Here is a 16,788-nt window from a genome sequence, read left to right on the forward strand (position 1 = left end):
AAAGAAATAAAAATTCGAGACATGAGCAAGCATACTTCAGCCAAACAAAAACAGCCAGTAGAATACCGGAAACTACTCAAATTCGTGCTTTATAACTTCTGTATTAAAAATATCAAAGCCGATATTCTAACTGTATCGCATACATCAAAGAAAGAAGTGTACGTAGGTATGTGGGGTGCGGCTTAGGCAGATATAAATAGGCGCACAGGGGGCAAGTAGGTGTGTGTGTGGGGGGTCGCAATTTCGAAAGGTGTAGGGGGTCGTTGGCAGTGACGGTTTGATATGTAGATGGTTGGTCTGTAATAGGAGAGAATTATTTGGGATCAATAACACTCAGAATTACCTCTTCACCTTACTTTTTAGCAGCCGTTCTTAATTACTATCTTAAAACTCAGCTACTGTGGAAAACGGATTTCGAAAAAAGTCAGCGCTCAAAAACGGAGGTTAATGGTCGAAAAGAAAATTCAAAATTGAAGTCATCCAAAAACTTGCTTTCTGCTAAAACATATGCGATGGAACACCGAAAACTACTCCAGGAGTCATGCAATGCAAAATCTAGCAATATAAACTAACTAACCTTGCCTAATTCAGAAACACCAAAATGAAAGAAACAAAAACTTAGACACAATTTTTTGTTGAGAGGCGGCACGTAGCTGGGAGAGTGGGGGTGTGGGCAGTGGAGAGTTGGGGTAGGTTGGGATTGAAAGGTAGGATGGGGGTTTGTAGTTAAATAAGTAAGAGGGATTATTATGGGAAAATTCTCGTCGAGTCGTAAAAACCTGTTATTAAAAAAAACCGGTTTAATACCAATACTCCTCTCAGAGTCGCAAAAACCTGTGTAATACCAACAATCCTCTTCGAGTCGTAAAGACCACAGAACTAAAATAACTGCTACCAACTTCGTTTGAGAGCAATTGATTACCATCTAACAGTCACGGCTTCGCTCCGCTTCATTTCGCAGCACTTAACTCAAGAAAAGAACAACTAAGAATTTCTATCACATACGACCATAAACATTTTCTCGTGTCTCTTCAGCTCCCACACTCAGCTGTTTTCCACTTCGTCAATGAAATTAGCAGCCATTAAGCTGAGTACAAAAAGAGCTTCACTGCTTATGCTATGTACACAGCTGGAAAAACTACTATCTCAAGTTGCAAAAAATTTCGCAATTTAAAATTTAACAAATCACACATCTGAAACGTTTCAACACTCAAATTAATAACATGGAAAAAATCAATACATAAGCTCAATCATTTGATCAAAGTCGGCAAATATGTTTGTTCAAATTGTAGAAACCATTTTTGATTTCAACATCGCTGTATTTCATGAACAAGTGATCTGTGAAATCATCCCGCATTTTCGGCAGAGTCGCGGTCTTGTAAGGCGCATTCATTGCTGTACCGTAGAAATCATTCCACAGTTCTCGTTTGAAGTCCCGTTTTGGGGTTTCATTAAGTCTATATAAGCCTGAAACCTTGTCTTTGGTCACGTTTGACATGTACTTTCCAAACATAAGCACATGTATAGTTGCTGCGATGCAGAAAATGTCGAGCTCATAGGACCAGGGCTTCTTGTCTTTCATTTGTGTGCATGTGAAATTTGAGGCGGCTTCTTCTGAAGTGAATTTGTGGTTCTTGGGAAACATGGTCATGTCTATTCCTTTGCCAAAATCAATGAGCACCATGAAGCACAGCTCATCTAAACATGATTGATATCAACTCCGATTACTGAACGATGCAAGGACGCATCTTATTTTGAAAAATTAGAACATAACCGACTAACGTCGGGCGAATTGCTCTCAAACGACCGGCGAGCGGTTGGCTTCGTCAGTAGCTAGCCACGGTTTAGTGAGGCTCGCTTTAGCTTGATTCGACTCTGCAACTTTCAGTTTTCTAGCCTTTTTAGTAAACAAATCAAAAACTGGTATTTTATAAATTTGCAAAATATTGCAAAATTTAAAAGAAAGGCTTTCAGATTTCGCAGTGAAAAAGTTCAAGTAAGGATCGTTAAACTCAGAAAAGGACAAATATTGAAACATTTTGAAAAAAGTCAAAAATTTGAACAAAATCTTGCTAAAATTCAAGATATTAAAATTATCAAAACCATTTCATTGTCTCATGAGACTATCCATGTTTCAAGCCTGAAGTAGTTTCACAGGCTCATAAATATCCATACACTTGGAACAAAAAACTTCCAAAAATTTGAATATTTTAAATTTTATCCAAAAATTACTAGAACTGGAGTAAAAAAAATGTCGATCACCATCCCATTAACTGTAGAAACTACGCATCAGCTTATTATCAAACCTTGGAGGAAGTCCCAGGGCCTCTGCTGCCGGAAAAAATCAAACATGAAAAAATTGCAAATATTTTAAAACATAGCTTACATTCGTGATATTAAAATCTTGACAAACATTCCATTACATCAATAAACTATGCAGTAAAATATCATAAAACCTTAGAGAAAGTTCTGTGGCTCTTGAGGCTAGCGAAACCTAAAATCTGACAAAATTTTCAAAAAACTTAAAAAAATTACAAGTTTTATAAGAAAAATTGCTAAAACTTGTGATATTGAAAATTAGAAAATTAATCAATGACCTACAAAAAATTTCCAGTAGCTGATTATTATACCCTAACGGAAGTTTTCTGACCCTTGAGGCTCAAAAAAACCTGAATAATGACTGTCAAAAAATTGAAAAATGACAAAACTTGTCAAATATGCTAAAAATCACAACGTTAAAATCTTGCAAGACATTCCATTTAATCTAGAAATTATACAGTAACCTCCTCTCAAACCCTAGAGGAGGTTTCTTGGCTCTTGAGGCTGAAAAAACCTAAAAGAAGCGAAACTTTCAGAAAAACCTTGAAAAAAGCAAGTTTTATAAAAAAATTGCTAAAATTTGTGAAATTAAAAAGTTGAAAAACTTTTCCATGGCCAATAAAAAATTGTCAGTAAATTATTATCAATCCCCTTAGGATGTTTTCTAGCCTCAAAAAAAGGAAAGACCTGAATAAGGACAAATAAATGTCAAAAGATGGGAAATATTTATATTTACACGTTTTGTCAAAAAAAATGCTAAATTTGTGATGTTAAAATGTTGAAACCATTCCATTACCAATAGAAACCATGCAGTAACCCATTATTAAAATTGAAAGGAGGTTCCTTGACACCTAGGGCTGATTAAAATGAAAAAAATGTCTTGAAAAAAAGCTTGAAAAAAATTGCAAAAGTATAAATTTGCGTTTTTAGGAAGCGGTTGTTCGTCAGTAGCTAGCCACGGGAGGGGGGAGAACAGTAGCTAGCACCCGGGGCTGATTGGGGGCAACACTGGGATGGGGGCAACAGCGCTGTGGGGGGGCAATAGGGGGGGGTCCACAGTGGGGGTGTCTTCAACCTCTAAGAGCCGCCCTTCACACCATAAGTAAAAGTATAAGTCTCCAAAACAGTTTGAGATGAAACAGAGCTGAAAGGCTCTAAGAGCGCTTAATGCCCGCAGGGCGCTACTTGTTTATCCCGTTTTTGAGGACGAAAAATCAAAAGCATCAGACGAAAAATTGGTCAAGCAAAAAATCGCATTAAAAAAAGACCGACAGGACTAATATAATTGCTACAAACTTCGTTTGAGAGCAATTAATAATCGACAGCCCCTTTATTGACAGCCTTCTTTCTTCATTACAAGACATGCACCACTATCAACGCCTGAAATAGCACTTCACATTGAGGTGTACTCGAGTTTAGGTTCAAATTATAAAAAATGGTTGTAAGGAATGGCTAGTGGACTATACAAACACTCTAATGAACTTTGATAGCCTAGTTATCAATGACTTAATGACCGGGCTTTATCGGATTATCGCAGCTCTTTTGATTTTGCTCTTTTGAACTTGACTGTATTCACTATCTTGCGTAATTCATTGAGTGAATGGATTTAAAAACCATTCAGTTGAAACAGTGAGGTAAGTCAGAAGTCAAACGTGAAAGTCGTGACTTATGTAAAACGAAAAACGTGATCAAAAGGTAATGCGAATTAAAAATTTAGCAAGACAAGTCCTGACGTACAATTCAAAGAATTTTCATTGACTAGACAAACATTTAGACCTAGAACGGACTATGAGTGAATTGGGAAAACCATTTCTGAAAAAATCAGGTAAAATGAAAAAAAAAACAGAAAATCAAGGTCAAACGGCGGCATGTAAACAAAAAACCACTAGCGAGAAATAGAAATCTGGTTCAAACAAAAAACTAGGCCTAGAATGAACTATTAATGGATTGGGAAAACCATTTGGAAAAAAATACGATCCAAAAAACGAAATTGAAATTGCCGCATTTGAACAAAAAACCACTAGCGAGAACGCGAATTTTTGTTCACACACCGTTTTCTCACTCTATTTTAAAATTAGAGCGAAAAAATTTTACGACGCAAAACCACTCACTTTTTCGCTATATTTCCTGTTTCGGTGTGACCAAAATCACTACTGCAATTTTACTTCAAAAATCAGGAAAATGTGTTAACAGATCTTAACAAAAAGAAAGCGACCCAATACAATTCAAATTCTTTGAATTGTAAAAAAAAGCAGGACAAATCCGGATGTATAATTTACAGAATTTTCATTAACTACACAAAAAACTAGACCTAGAACGGACTATGATTGAATGGGGAAAATAACTTCTAAAAAATCAGATAAAATAAAAAAACAGAAAATCAATGTCAAAATGTCACACGTGAACAAAAACCACTAGCGAGAAACAAAAATTGGGTTCACACAAAAAAAACTAGGCGTAGAATAAACTATGAATGGATTGGGAAAACCATTTAGAAAAAAGTCCGATCCGAAAAATCGAAAAAAACCGTAAAAATCGAAGTGAAATTGCCGCATGTGAACAAAACCGCTACCGAAAAAGCGAATTTTTGTTTTCTCACTCTACTTTAAAATTAGAGCGAATAAATTTCACGCCACAAAACCACTCGTTTTTCCGCTCCACTTCATGTTTCGACGTGACCAAAATCACTTCTCCAATTTGACTTCAAGAATCATGAAAATGTGTAAACAGATCTTAAAAAAAGACAGCGCCCCAATACAATTCAAATTCTTTGAACTGTAAAAAAGGAGAGCGCCTAAATAATAGCCGTTTGAGAGGCTGACGGCGGCTAGTAAAAAAAGGAGAGCGTCTAAATAATAGCCGTTCGAGAGGCCGACGGCGGCTATTGCTAAGAAGACTCAAGAATTTGTTAAGCGTTCGCGTTGTCGGTATTCAATTTTCTTTTGTAATTCAAATAATATCTTAAAAATTAAGGCATGTCGGACAGAGCCCTTTGCAAAAATAGGGGTAAATTTGTGCTTGCCACAGGATCAGAAAATTTTAAGAGATGGTGCTTGTGACCATTACGCACTTTCAGCTTTATTGACCAGTTTTGAACAAAACGCCCTGAGCAAAACATCTCAGAATTTATCAACTACTCTCCAACATCACAAACAAACATCAGTGAAAAAGAGCCCGCTTGTTGTCTCAAATAGTCAACGTTGACACTACTATCCTACGTTGTGATAAGTGTGGATAGATCAATGCCCCAAGTCTTAATGAGAACAGGCTTGATCTGCCTATAGGATTTCTTTTGTGTTCGCTCTCTTCAATTTCAAGATTTTCACCGCAGGGCGTAAATTTGTTAAGGAACACCAAATTCCGTTCAGTTGAAATGTTATTGCGGTACGTCAGAAGTCGTTAAATTTTTGACTTACGCGAATTAAAAAGTGAATAAAGACGCATCGAGCGTTAAAAAAGTAGAACGCCTTTTTCATAGCCATTTAATCAACACCTGTTGCGATAACAGCAGTTAAATAAACTGCCAGTGTAATAAATCTTAATGCCCGATCGACACTGGAAAAACACTTCAGCATTAGCCTACGAGTTTCTCACACTCTTTTCTCGCCACTGTTACTAAGTAAACAGTGGCGAGAAAAGAGTGTGAGAAACTCGTAGTCTAATGATGGAAACAGTTTGATAAACTTGTAGTCTGAAAAACGTGTGGTGCGTGTTGTGTGTGGCGTGGGTGGCGTATGTGCGGTGTGTGTTGTGTGTGTGTGTGGTGTGTGTGTGGTGTGTGTGTGTGGTGTGCTGCTGAGTGTGTTATCTGTGGTGTGTGTATGCGTGCGTGTGGGCGTGTAAGTGGGTGTGTTTGTGTGGTGTGTTATCTGTGGTGTGTAAGTGTGTGTGTGTGTGTTTGGGTGTGTGTATGCGTGCTTGTGTGTGTGTGTGCGTGTGTGTGTGTGTGAGTTTGTGTGTGTGCGTGTGTATGTCTGTGTGTGTGCGTGTGTACGTGTGTGCGTGCGTGAACGTGCGCGTGTGTTTGTAAGTGTGTGTGTAAGTGTGTGTGTGTGCGCGTGCGTGTGTGTGTGTGTGCGTGCGTGTGTACGTGCGTGTGTGTCTCTGTGTGTGTGTTTGTTTGTGTGTGCGTGTGTGTGTTTGTGCGTGTGTACGTGTGTGCGTGCGTGAACGTGCGCGTGTGTTTGTAAATGTGTGTTTGTGTGTAAGTGTGTGTGTGTGTGCGTGTATGTGTGCGTGTGTGTCTCTCTGTGTGTGTTTGTTGGGGGGGGGGGTGCATGAGGGCAAAACGAATAACAGATCCAAAGAAATATCACTATTTGAAAGTGTAATTGTCCACAAAAATAAAAATGAGAAACCAATGAAACTTTGTTCAATTTTGAAATGATCGCAGCAGGTGTTGATTAAAAAAATTACCACACGGTTGTTATCGCCCTCGAAGTTATCATAACACCTCGGCTTCGCCTCGGAGTTTGATAACTTCTCGGTGGCGATAACAACCGTGTGATAATATTCATTTAACAAACAACACCATTCAGTGCTTATTTTTGCGTGACTGCAGATAGCGTACCTAAAAAACTACAAAAACAACAAAATTGGGGAATTCCAACCCATCTTGTTACTTTATTTGGTAACGACGTCTCAGCTTATACTGAATTGTTCAACTGATAATAAGCTGGCCCAGAAAATCGATTCAAAAACATTTCTTTTAAACACGAAAATCTTTGAAAACACATTAACTAGAACAAAGAGAAAACTTCTCTGCATATTACCATCTACAAAGGAGCGCATTGACATAAAAAGCAAACATATGTGACCAAAAAGACGTTTGACATAAGTTCACGCAAATAACAAAAGAAACCTTAAAACAAAAAAGGCAGAAAATTGAAAAATATACAAATAAAACATAACCGACTAACGTCGGGCGAATTGCTCTCAAACGACCGGCGAGCGGTTCGCTTCGTCATGAGCTAGCCACGGTTTAGTGATGCTGGCTTTAGATTAATTGAAGGGCGTAAGGTGAGCGCAGCGGGGGTGCACCGCTGCGAGGGTGCAAATTTGGATTGGGTGGACTGATGTTGGGGCGGTGGGCGGGTGGGGTGTGGGATCAATTGCTAAGAACCGCCCTTCACAACATAAGTATTAGTCTCCACTACAGTTTCTGTAAATCGCATGCTTGAAGACTAGTGGGCAGAACGGCTCTAAGAACATTATGCAAACTGGGCGCTACCTCTTTATCCCTTTCTGAAGACGAAAGTCAAATGGGTCAGACGAAAAATCGGCCAAGCGAAAAATTGCATAAAAGAGACAAACAGGATTAATATATTTGCTATAAATTGCCTTTGACAGCAATTAACAATGAGTTCCTAAAAAGTACCTGTTAAATCATTTATGATAAAAACATTTCTACTATAACTCATCGTTAATAAGGATCATAGATGATGACATTACGCCACATAACAGCAGCTGAAGTGCGGCATCAACAAAGAGAGAGAGAGAGAGAGTGAGAGAAAAACCGTGAATAAGAGAAGGAAATAAAACCCAATCGACAGAGAGAGAGAGAGAGATAGGAAAACTTTCGAATCAGCAACTTCTAGTTTTCTAGCCTTGTTAGTAAATAAATCATATAGAAAAAAACTGAAGGCAAAACTAAAACAAAAATCTTCATTTTCGCAGTAAAAGAGTTCAAAACCCAAAACCATTTTTTGTCTCAAAAGTTCTGTCAACTAAACCATCTCCATGACCTAAAAATTTTCGTTGGCCAGTAATGGTGGTTAAACTCAGAAACTCAGAAAGAACAAAAATATTAAAAAAAAAATTTTGGAAACAATTGCAAGTTTTAACAAAATCTTGCTAAAATTCAAGATATTAACATCTTGAGAACCATTTCAAGGCCTGAAGAGACTATCCAGTATCCTCGCTTCAAGCCTGAAATAGTTTCACTGGCTCAAGGATCCATACATTTGGGACATGATAAAAATCTTCCGAAAATTTGAAAATTTTAAATTTTATACAAAAATTACAAAAACTGGAGTCATAAAAATACTGATCGACATTCCATTAACTCTAGAAACAATGCAGCAGCTTATTATCAAACCTTGGAGAAGGTACCAGGGTCCCTTGTGCCGGCGAAAATTCAAAAGATCCAAAAAACTTGAAAAAATTTCAAACATTTCAAAAAATTGCCTAAACTCGTGATATCAAAATCTTGATAAACATTCTATTACAACCTATAAACTATGCAGTAACATATTATCAGACCCTAGAGGAAATTCTTGAGGCTAGAGAAACTTAAAAAATATAAAAATTTTTTAAAAAAATGCAAGATTTATTTAAAAAAAATTGCTAAAACTTGTGATTGTAAAAAGTTGAAAATTAATCCATGACCAACAAAAACTTTCCAGCAATTTATTATCACAACCTAACGGAGGTTATCTGTCCCTTGAGGCTCAAAAAACCTGGATAAAGACTAAATGGCAAAAATTGTCAAAAAAATCCTAAAATTCGTGATGTTACAATCTTGCAAGACATTCCATTACCTTTAGAAATAATACAGTATCCTAATTTCAAATACAAGAGGTTCCTTCGCTGTTTAGGCTGAAAAAAACCTAAAAACCGACAAACATTCTCAAAACACTTAAAAAAGCAACTTTTATCCAAAAATTGCTAAAATTTGTGACATTAAAAAATTGAAAAACAATTCCATGGTCAATAAAAATTTTTCAGCAATTTATTATCTTTATTGTCTTTTTAAGATCTGTTCAAACACTGCAATGATATTTGAAGTCATATTGTAGTAGTGATTTTCGTGACGCCAAACAGGAAGTTTTTATGGCTCTTAGATTTTCTGACGCCAAACAGGAAGTTTTTCTGGCTCTTAGATTTTCTGGCCTCTGGGTCTGGAAATACCTGAATAAGGAAAAACGAATAACAAAAATTTTGAAAAAAAATGGCCCGTTTTGTCAAAAAATGCTAAAATTCGTGATGTTAAAATGTTGAAACCACTACATTATCACTAAAAACTATGCAGTAACCTATAATTAAAAAAATTTTCAAAGCCTCAAAAAAATTGTGGAAAATAATATAAAATTACGTGTTTTTAGCGAGCGGTTGTTTGTCAGTAGCTAGAAACGGGGGGGGGGGTTGTGCAGCAATGGCTGATGAATGGGGGGGGGGGGGGGTGTTGCAACAGTGGGATGGAGGGCAGTAACAACGTGCGGGGGTTGGGGCAATAGTGGGGTGGGGGTCAACAGTTGAGGGGTCTTCAAGCTCTAAGACCCGGCCTTCAAACCATAAGTATAAATCTTCAAAACAGTCTGAGCTGAAAAGCTCTAAGTGCACTTAATGCCGGCTGGGCGCTACCTGTTTATCCCGTCTTTGAGGACGAAAAGTCAAAAGCGTCAGACGAAAATTGGTCAAGCGAAAAATCGCATAAAAAAGACCGACAGGACTAATATAATTGCTACAAACTTCGGTTGAGAGCAATTAAAAATGCAACAGATCGAAAGACAGAATGCAAAAAAAAGAAATATAGCCGGCGAATTGGCGGAATAGCCACCCTTGACCCAACGACGCACATCGGGATTGAAACAGTAAAAGCAAAAAGACGAGATAGAATTTGACAGTGTCAGAAATTGTTCTAACTTGATGTACAGTTTAATTTCGACTCTAAACTATATTAATTCACCTTCTAAACCGAAAACTACAAGACTTATTACTAATACCAACCGGCAATGACTCTAATGAACTTTTAAAACCCTTTGCACTATGACTCTTTTGACATTGACCGTATTCACTACATTGCGCATTTCAATGCGTGAAAGAAATAAAAAAATAAACAGTTCAGTGAAGTAAGTCATAAACCAAACGTAAAAATAGCGACTTATGTAACACGAAAAACCTGATGAAAACGTACAGCGATTATTCAGGAGTCTTCAGGCTTTGTTTTTTGCGGGTGATTGAATTTGAATGCTTTTCGGCGCTGTCTTTTTGAGATCTGTTCAAACACTGCAATGATTTTTGAAGTCAAATTGTAGTAGTGATTTTTGTGACGCCAAACAGGAAGTGGAGCGAAAAAGCGAATGCTTTTGTCGCGTGAATTTTTTCACACAAACTTTAAAGTAGAATGGAAAAACGTTGTTTGAACAAAATTTCGATTTATTACTTGTCGCTTTTTGCTCATATGCTGTAGTTTGATTTCAAGTTTTTCTGTTTTTCCACTTTTTGAATATTTTTTTCTAAAGGGTGTTTCAAAGCAATTCATTGTGTTTTCTAGGTCAAGTTTTTTGTTGAGTCATTGAATTTTTTTAAAAATTGCAGATCAGGACTTGTTTTACTATTCGCTTTACGTTTTCAAGTCTTGACCTACAATTTTAAAAAAATTCAAGGACTCAACAAAAAACTTGACCTAGAAAACACAATGAATTGCTTTGAAACACCCTTTAGAAAAAAATATTCAAAAAGTGGAAAAACAGAAAAATTTGAAATCAAACTACAGCATATGAGCAAAAAGCGACAAGTAATAAATCGAAATTTTGTTCAAACAACGTTTTTCCATTCTACTTTAAAATTTGAGTGAAAAAATTCACGCGACAAAAGCATTCGCTTTTTCGCTCCACTTCCTGTTTTGGCGTCACGAAAATCACTACTACAATTGGACTTCAAAAATCATTGCAATGTTTGAACAGATCTGAAAAAGACAGCGCCCAAAACCAATTCAAATTCAATGAATCGCAAAAAACAAAGCCTGAAGGCTCCTGAATGATCGAAAAGAATAGCAAAAACCATAGCCAATCACTAACTGATAACAAAATTAGTATAATTAGAACATTCGATTTAAAACAACAAACTGAGAACAGAAAAAATAAGGGGAAAATAAAAAATTTTCCGTTGAAAACTTTTCAGAAGTTGCTACTCCAAAAGCATTGTTTATGATATATTGTATGCCATAATTTATTTGTGTCCAACAAAAAAAATTCAAGTGATTGGGAAAATCCAACGATACATATCGAAAAATGGGGAAAAGACGAGCAAACAGGAATTAAAGGCGGAAATCTAAAAAAACCTGTTAAATTTTTCAATAAACTTTGGTAAATCTCGATAATTGCACTCAAGACAACTTAAGAAAGAGTCCCTGTTGATATATTTTGCATCCCAACGCACTGGAAACCACCACTTAACTTGAGCAAGAAATAAAAACGACAAAAACTGCAGAACTGAAAATATTTATGAAATCTGCTCTCAGTATTTTAAATGTTTTTATTTAGTAAACATAACCCTATCAACAACACTATATAAGCAATTGAACAAATCAAAGTATTCTGAAAGACAGAAAAAAGGAAGAATTCGGCAAAAAAAACTTCAAACATACCCGGAAGATTGCCGGAAAATAGCCGCCGTTGATTCCAATAAGCATGATTGGGATTTAACGATTAGAATATATTGAAAAAGATTTTTGTACAAAAATATTTTTTAAGTCCGATTTATTTTGATGGCATTTCGTAGTTGAACATACTTCTGTTAGCGAGAGGCTACAGGGGCTACTATCAACACCAATAAGCATTAGAGGTGGTAACTAAGACTTATAGGAACGACGTTCAAATAGCGGGCATCTAAAATTGGGCTTTATGGGTTTATCCCGTTTCTATTTCTGACTTCAATTTTTTATACCGACTATGTTCATTTTGAATTGCTTTGCTTAGCAACTGATGTTCAAATTCACTTTTAGCAGAATGAGAGAAGAGAGAAACTAGCCTAGAGAAGTCAAAAAGATTTCACGCAAAATGTCGAAAAAGCGGCAAAATGGTAAAGCGAAAAAAAGTTTGACGAAGTAAAAAAATACGAGCGCAATAATAGCCGGCTGAGAAGATGAGGGTGGCTATTAAAAATTGAAAAATTAAGCAAAAAAATTATTCAAATTTAGCATATTCTATTCTATCAAAATTAATCTAAATTGATATTAATGAAAAGAAAAGGGCACAACGAAAAACATAAAATTCAATAGCACCAAAAAAATTCCTCAGACAACATTTGCAAATGTACAAAAACCGGTAAAAAACGTCTGGAACGGCGAAATCATTAAAATAGCCCAAGAGTGCATATAAAACTAATACATGACTGAGATGGTCAAACATGGTCCCAAACGCACAATTTCTTTTTAATAGGGTTAAAAAACCACTTAACACAAAAATAAAGTAAACTAAAAGAACTGCATCGGAGAGGCCGCACATGATCAAAAAAACTTCCCTCGCTCAGCGAAAATTTTTTCACGCATACTTTTCTTTGGAAAAATGGTATGCACAAAAAACACCACTCTCTCCTCTCCGATCTCCACTTTTGTTCATTAACAAAAAAATCACAATTTTTCACTTGTGGTATTGACTTTTACATCATTTTACAGAACAACGACCGATTTTTTAAAAAATAGATCAACATTACTCATCTTCGAGACGCCTAAACATAGCCGGCAGATTGCCGGAATAGCTGCGAAAGAATAGACCTGCGTGCCATATAATAGAGATAGAAACAGATACAGATCTAAACTGAAAAAAACGACGCCGCTCAAAAAACTAGGCTAAAAACATTCAGCAATAAACAAATAAAGCTTGTTAAAATTCATTCCACAGAAGCCTCTTATTAGTGAGCTTTACTGCACATATGAAATCCTTTGACCTTAAGCAAATTCAAACTAAACTTAAGTTTTAAAGTGCAAAAGTCATTTTATTGAGTGAGGTAAGTCACGTATGATCAAAATCTAATCACGCAAATAACCTAAAAACTTTTGCTAAAGCGAGTGAGAAATGACGTCACATGTGCAAATGCCTTTAGTGAGAGGAAGAAGTCATTCAGAAAATTTGACTTTTTCAGCTTTGCTGTGTGAACAAATGTAAAACGAAAAAAGAGCGGCAGACGACGGAACAAAAAAAACCAAGAGCACCGCAATATAGCTACGCTCAGCTTACAGCTTCGCAGCTATAAAAAGGAGAGAGTCAAAATATTAGCTGTAGAGAGGCTGACTGCGGCTAATAATTACACAAGTTTACCTTGATTGCGACCTCCTTCGAGAGAAGACATTGCACTCTATGCTCACTAATTTGTATCTGCATGTTAAAAAATGCATTTAGAGCTTTTAACTTTCACTCAAGGATTTTAGACAATCAAACAAAGCTTCTGAAAACGATTACTTGATTTTTCAAATTGTAAAGTGATCTGTATCACTCTTTTGTTTACTGAACGCAATAATTAAAGATTTTGTGATAGAAAGAAAATGAAACTTTCAACACAATCGCCTCGTAAATGAGCTGCTCAACTTTAATTGTCAATGGATTATTTTTCCAAAAATCTCAATCCTAATATTTTACTTCAAAGAAGGGTTCCAAGACTGTTTTAAATGTTTAACCAGAAAAAATACTTTAAGACAAACAAAAAGCTCGTTGCATCAGCTCCTTTCGAGCATTTTGCGCAACCTTTGATTAATAACCGTTTCATCAATGAAGTTTCAGTAATCTTTATTTTGTGAACCGCAGCATTAAAAAATTAACTCCAAAATTTATTTACCTTGTAATTCAGAAATTTTCACTTAGACGCAGTTTTTGAACGCCAGGTAAAAATCAAGCAAGCTAAATAGGTCACTTAGAAGAGACTTCAACCTAGTTTAATGTTTCAAAGTTTAAATTACCGTGAGACGTCAAAAGAAGAGGAGACTGTCCTGTCTGTAGAAAACTTTCTATACGTCCAATTTGCAAACTGGATTGGAGAAAAAGTTTCGTAGGAATCGAAAGGGCTCAAATCCAGTACAACACGTTAAGTTTGTACCCATAATTTAACAACTCACTAGAAAAAATTTTTCAGGTTCTGTGCAGGTCGACTGGGTGCCCTCATGATGATGTTGTCCGGCTTCAGATCCGCAAGGATTACCTCACACATGTGCATGTTCTCCACAGTTTGGATTAATTCAATTAGCAGAACGATCAATTCAAGCTCATTAATTTGAACCTGCATGTCAAAAAATTTCCGTTTAGAGCTTTAAACTTTTATTTTTCAGTAATCACGGATTTTACACAATTAAACAAAGACTTTAAAATGGATTACTTGATTTTAAAAACTGTTCAGAATTATTTCCCTATCAGTCTTACTTTTATGTAATGAACGCAATAATTAATGATTACTTTGTGACAGAATGAAGATAAAACTTTCAAATCAACCGCCTCGTAAATCAGTTGCTGAACTTTAACCTTGATTTGAGTATTGCTAAAAACCCCAAGTCCTAATATTTTGCAACAAAGAAGAGCTTAAATGTTTAACCAGAAAAATTACTATGTGGCAAACAAAATGCGCCTTGCATCAGCTCCTTTCGTGCATTTTGTGATTAATAATTGCTTTATCAAACATAGCCGGCAAACTGCCGGAAAATAGCCGTCGTTGACCCGCTGGAGGCTCATTGGATTTAATTAGAAAAAAACCAAATTTTCCTACGTGTCAAAAGGTTTTTATTTGCTGTGCAAATTCTGCATATTCAGTTAGATTTAAAAATTACATTACTTCAGCTTTTAAACGCTATTAAGCATATTACTAATGCCAGCTAGCAATCGCTTTATTGAACTTTGATAACGTAATGTACTATGACTTAATGACAGGGCCTTATATGCCTATCTTGTTTCCCTTTTGATTTTGACCCTATTCACTAAATTGCGTAATTCAATGCGTAAAAAAAATTAAAATCAATTCAAATGAAACAGTGAACGAAGTCAGAAGTCAAGCGTGAAAATCATGACTTATGTATAACGAAAAACAGGATCAAAAGGTAAAGCGAATTAAAAAAGAAAGGGAGCGCCGAAACAATAGCCGTTGAGAGGCAGACGGAGGCTTAAAAATCGAAAATTTGTTTTAGAAGGCAGATGTGAGCAAAAAAAATGCTCGCTTAGAGAATTTTATTCGCACCTGAATTTCTCACTCTCTCGAAAACAATGCTAGGATCAAAAACCACTGCCATTTCGCTCCTCTCTTCAATTTTGTTAAACCAAACTGCTTTAATTTTTTTTTCACACGCTTTATTCACTGCTTCAAAATTTACTCCAATAAAATTGAGTCATAAAACGAGGTACGCAATAATATTCGATTAAGATTATGGCAATTATTAATAATATAAATGTTTGTTGAATCACCGTTTTCTCACTCTGATTTAAAATTAGATTGAAAAAAATTTACACCGCAAAACCACTCGCTTTTTCGCTCCACTTCCTGTTTCCTCGTGACCAAAATCACTACTCCAATTTGACTTCAAAAATCGTAAAACAGATCGTCTGAACAGATCTTTAAAAAAACACATAGCAGGACAAGTCCTGACGTACAATTCGAAAAATTTTCACTGACTAAACAAAAAAACTAGACCTAGAACGGACTATGAATGAATTGGGGAATTTCCAAAAAAATCAGATAAGTAAACAAAGAAGAAAATCAAAGTCAAAATGTCTCATTGAAACAAAAAAAACAGTAGCGAGAAAGGGAAATTTGGTTCAAACAAAAAATTAGGCCTAGAATGAACTATAAATGGATTGGTGAAACACCGTTTTCTCACTCTACTTTGCAATCAAAGTGAAAAAACTTCACGCCGCAAAAGCACTCGCTTTTTCGCTCCACTTCCTGTTTCGGCATGACCAAAATCACTACTCCAATTTGACTTCAAAAATCATTGCAATGTTTGAACAGATCTGAAAAAGACAGCGCCCAAAACCATTCAAATTCAATGAATCGCAAAAAACAAAGCCTGAAGGCTCCTGAATGATCGAAAAGAATAGCATAAACCATAGCCAATCACTATCTGCTAACAAAATTAGTATAATTAGAACATTCGATTTAAAACAACAAACTGAGAACAGGAAAAATAAGGGGAAAAGAAAGAAAATTTTCCGTTGAAAACTTTTCAGAAGTTGCTACTCCAAAAGCATTGTTTATATATTGTATGCCATAATTTATTTGTGTCCAACAAACAAAATTCGAGTGATTGGGAAAATCCAACGATACATCTCGACAAATGGGGAAAAGACGAGCAAACACAGGAAATAAAGGCGGAAATCTAAAAAACCTGTTAAATTTTTCAATAAACTTTGGTAAATCTCGATAATTGCACTCAACTCAACTTAAGAAAGAGTCCCTGTTGATTTATTTTGCATCCCAACGCACTAGAAACCACCACTTAACTTGAGCAAGAAATAAAAACGACAAAAACTGCAGAACTGAAAATATTTATGAAATCTGCTCTCAGTATTTTAAATGTTTTTACTTAGTAAACATAACCCTATCAACAACACAATATAAGCAATTGAACAAATCAAAGTACTCTGAAAGACAGAAAAAAGGAAGAATTCGGCAAAAAAACTTCAAACATACCCGGCAGATTGCCGGAAAATAGCCGCCGTTGATTCCAATAAGCATGATTGGGATTGAACGATTAGAATATATTGAAAAAAA

General features: G+C 35.9%; 1 protein-coding gene across 2 annotated transcripts in view; it reads right to left on the bottom strand.

The window, feature by feature from the left end:
• Nucleotides 1-1,146: 1,146 nt before the first annotated feature.
• The window catches only part of LOC142337515 (uncharacterized), a 42,470-nt gene continuing 26,828 nt past the window's right edge, over nucleotides 1,147-16,788 (bottom strand). For both annotated transcript variants that reach the window (XM_075386797.1, XM_075386795.1), the window contains exon 12: nucleotides 1,147-1,698. In XM_075386797.1, coding sequence (XP_075242912.1) covers nucleotides 1,259-1,698 — 440 coding nt within the window. In that variant the 3' untranslated portion in view covers nucleotides 1,147-1,258. The remainder of the gene's footprint in view (nucleotides 1,699-16,788) is intronic.

Source organism: Convolutriloba macropyga, chromosome 4 (assembly GCF_964194025.1).
Source record: "Convolutriloba macropyga chromosome 4, txConMacr16.3, whole genome shotgun sequence".
Classification (NCBI taxonomy): Eukaryota; Metazoa; Xenacoelomorpha; order Acoela; family Convolutidae; genus Convolutriloba; species Convolutriloba macropyga.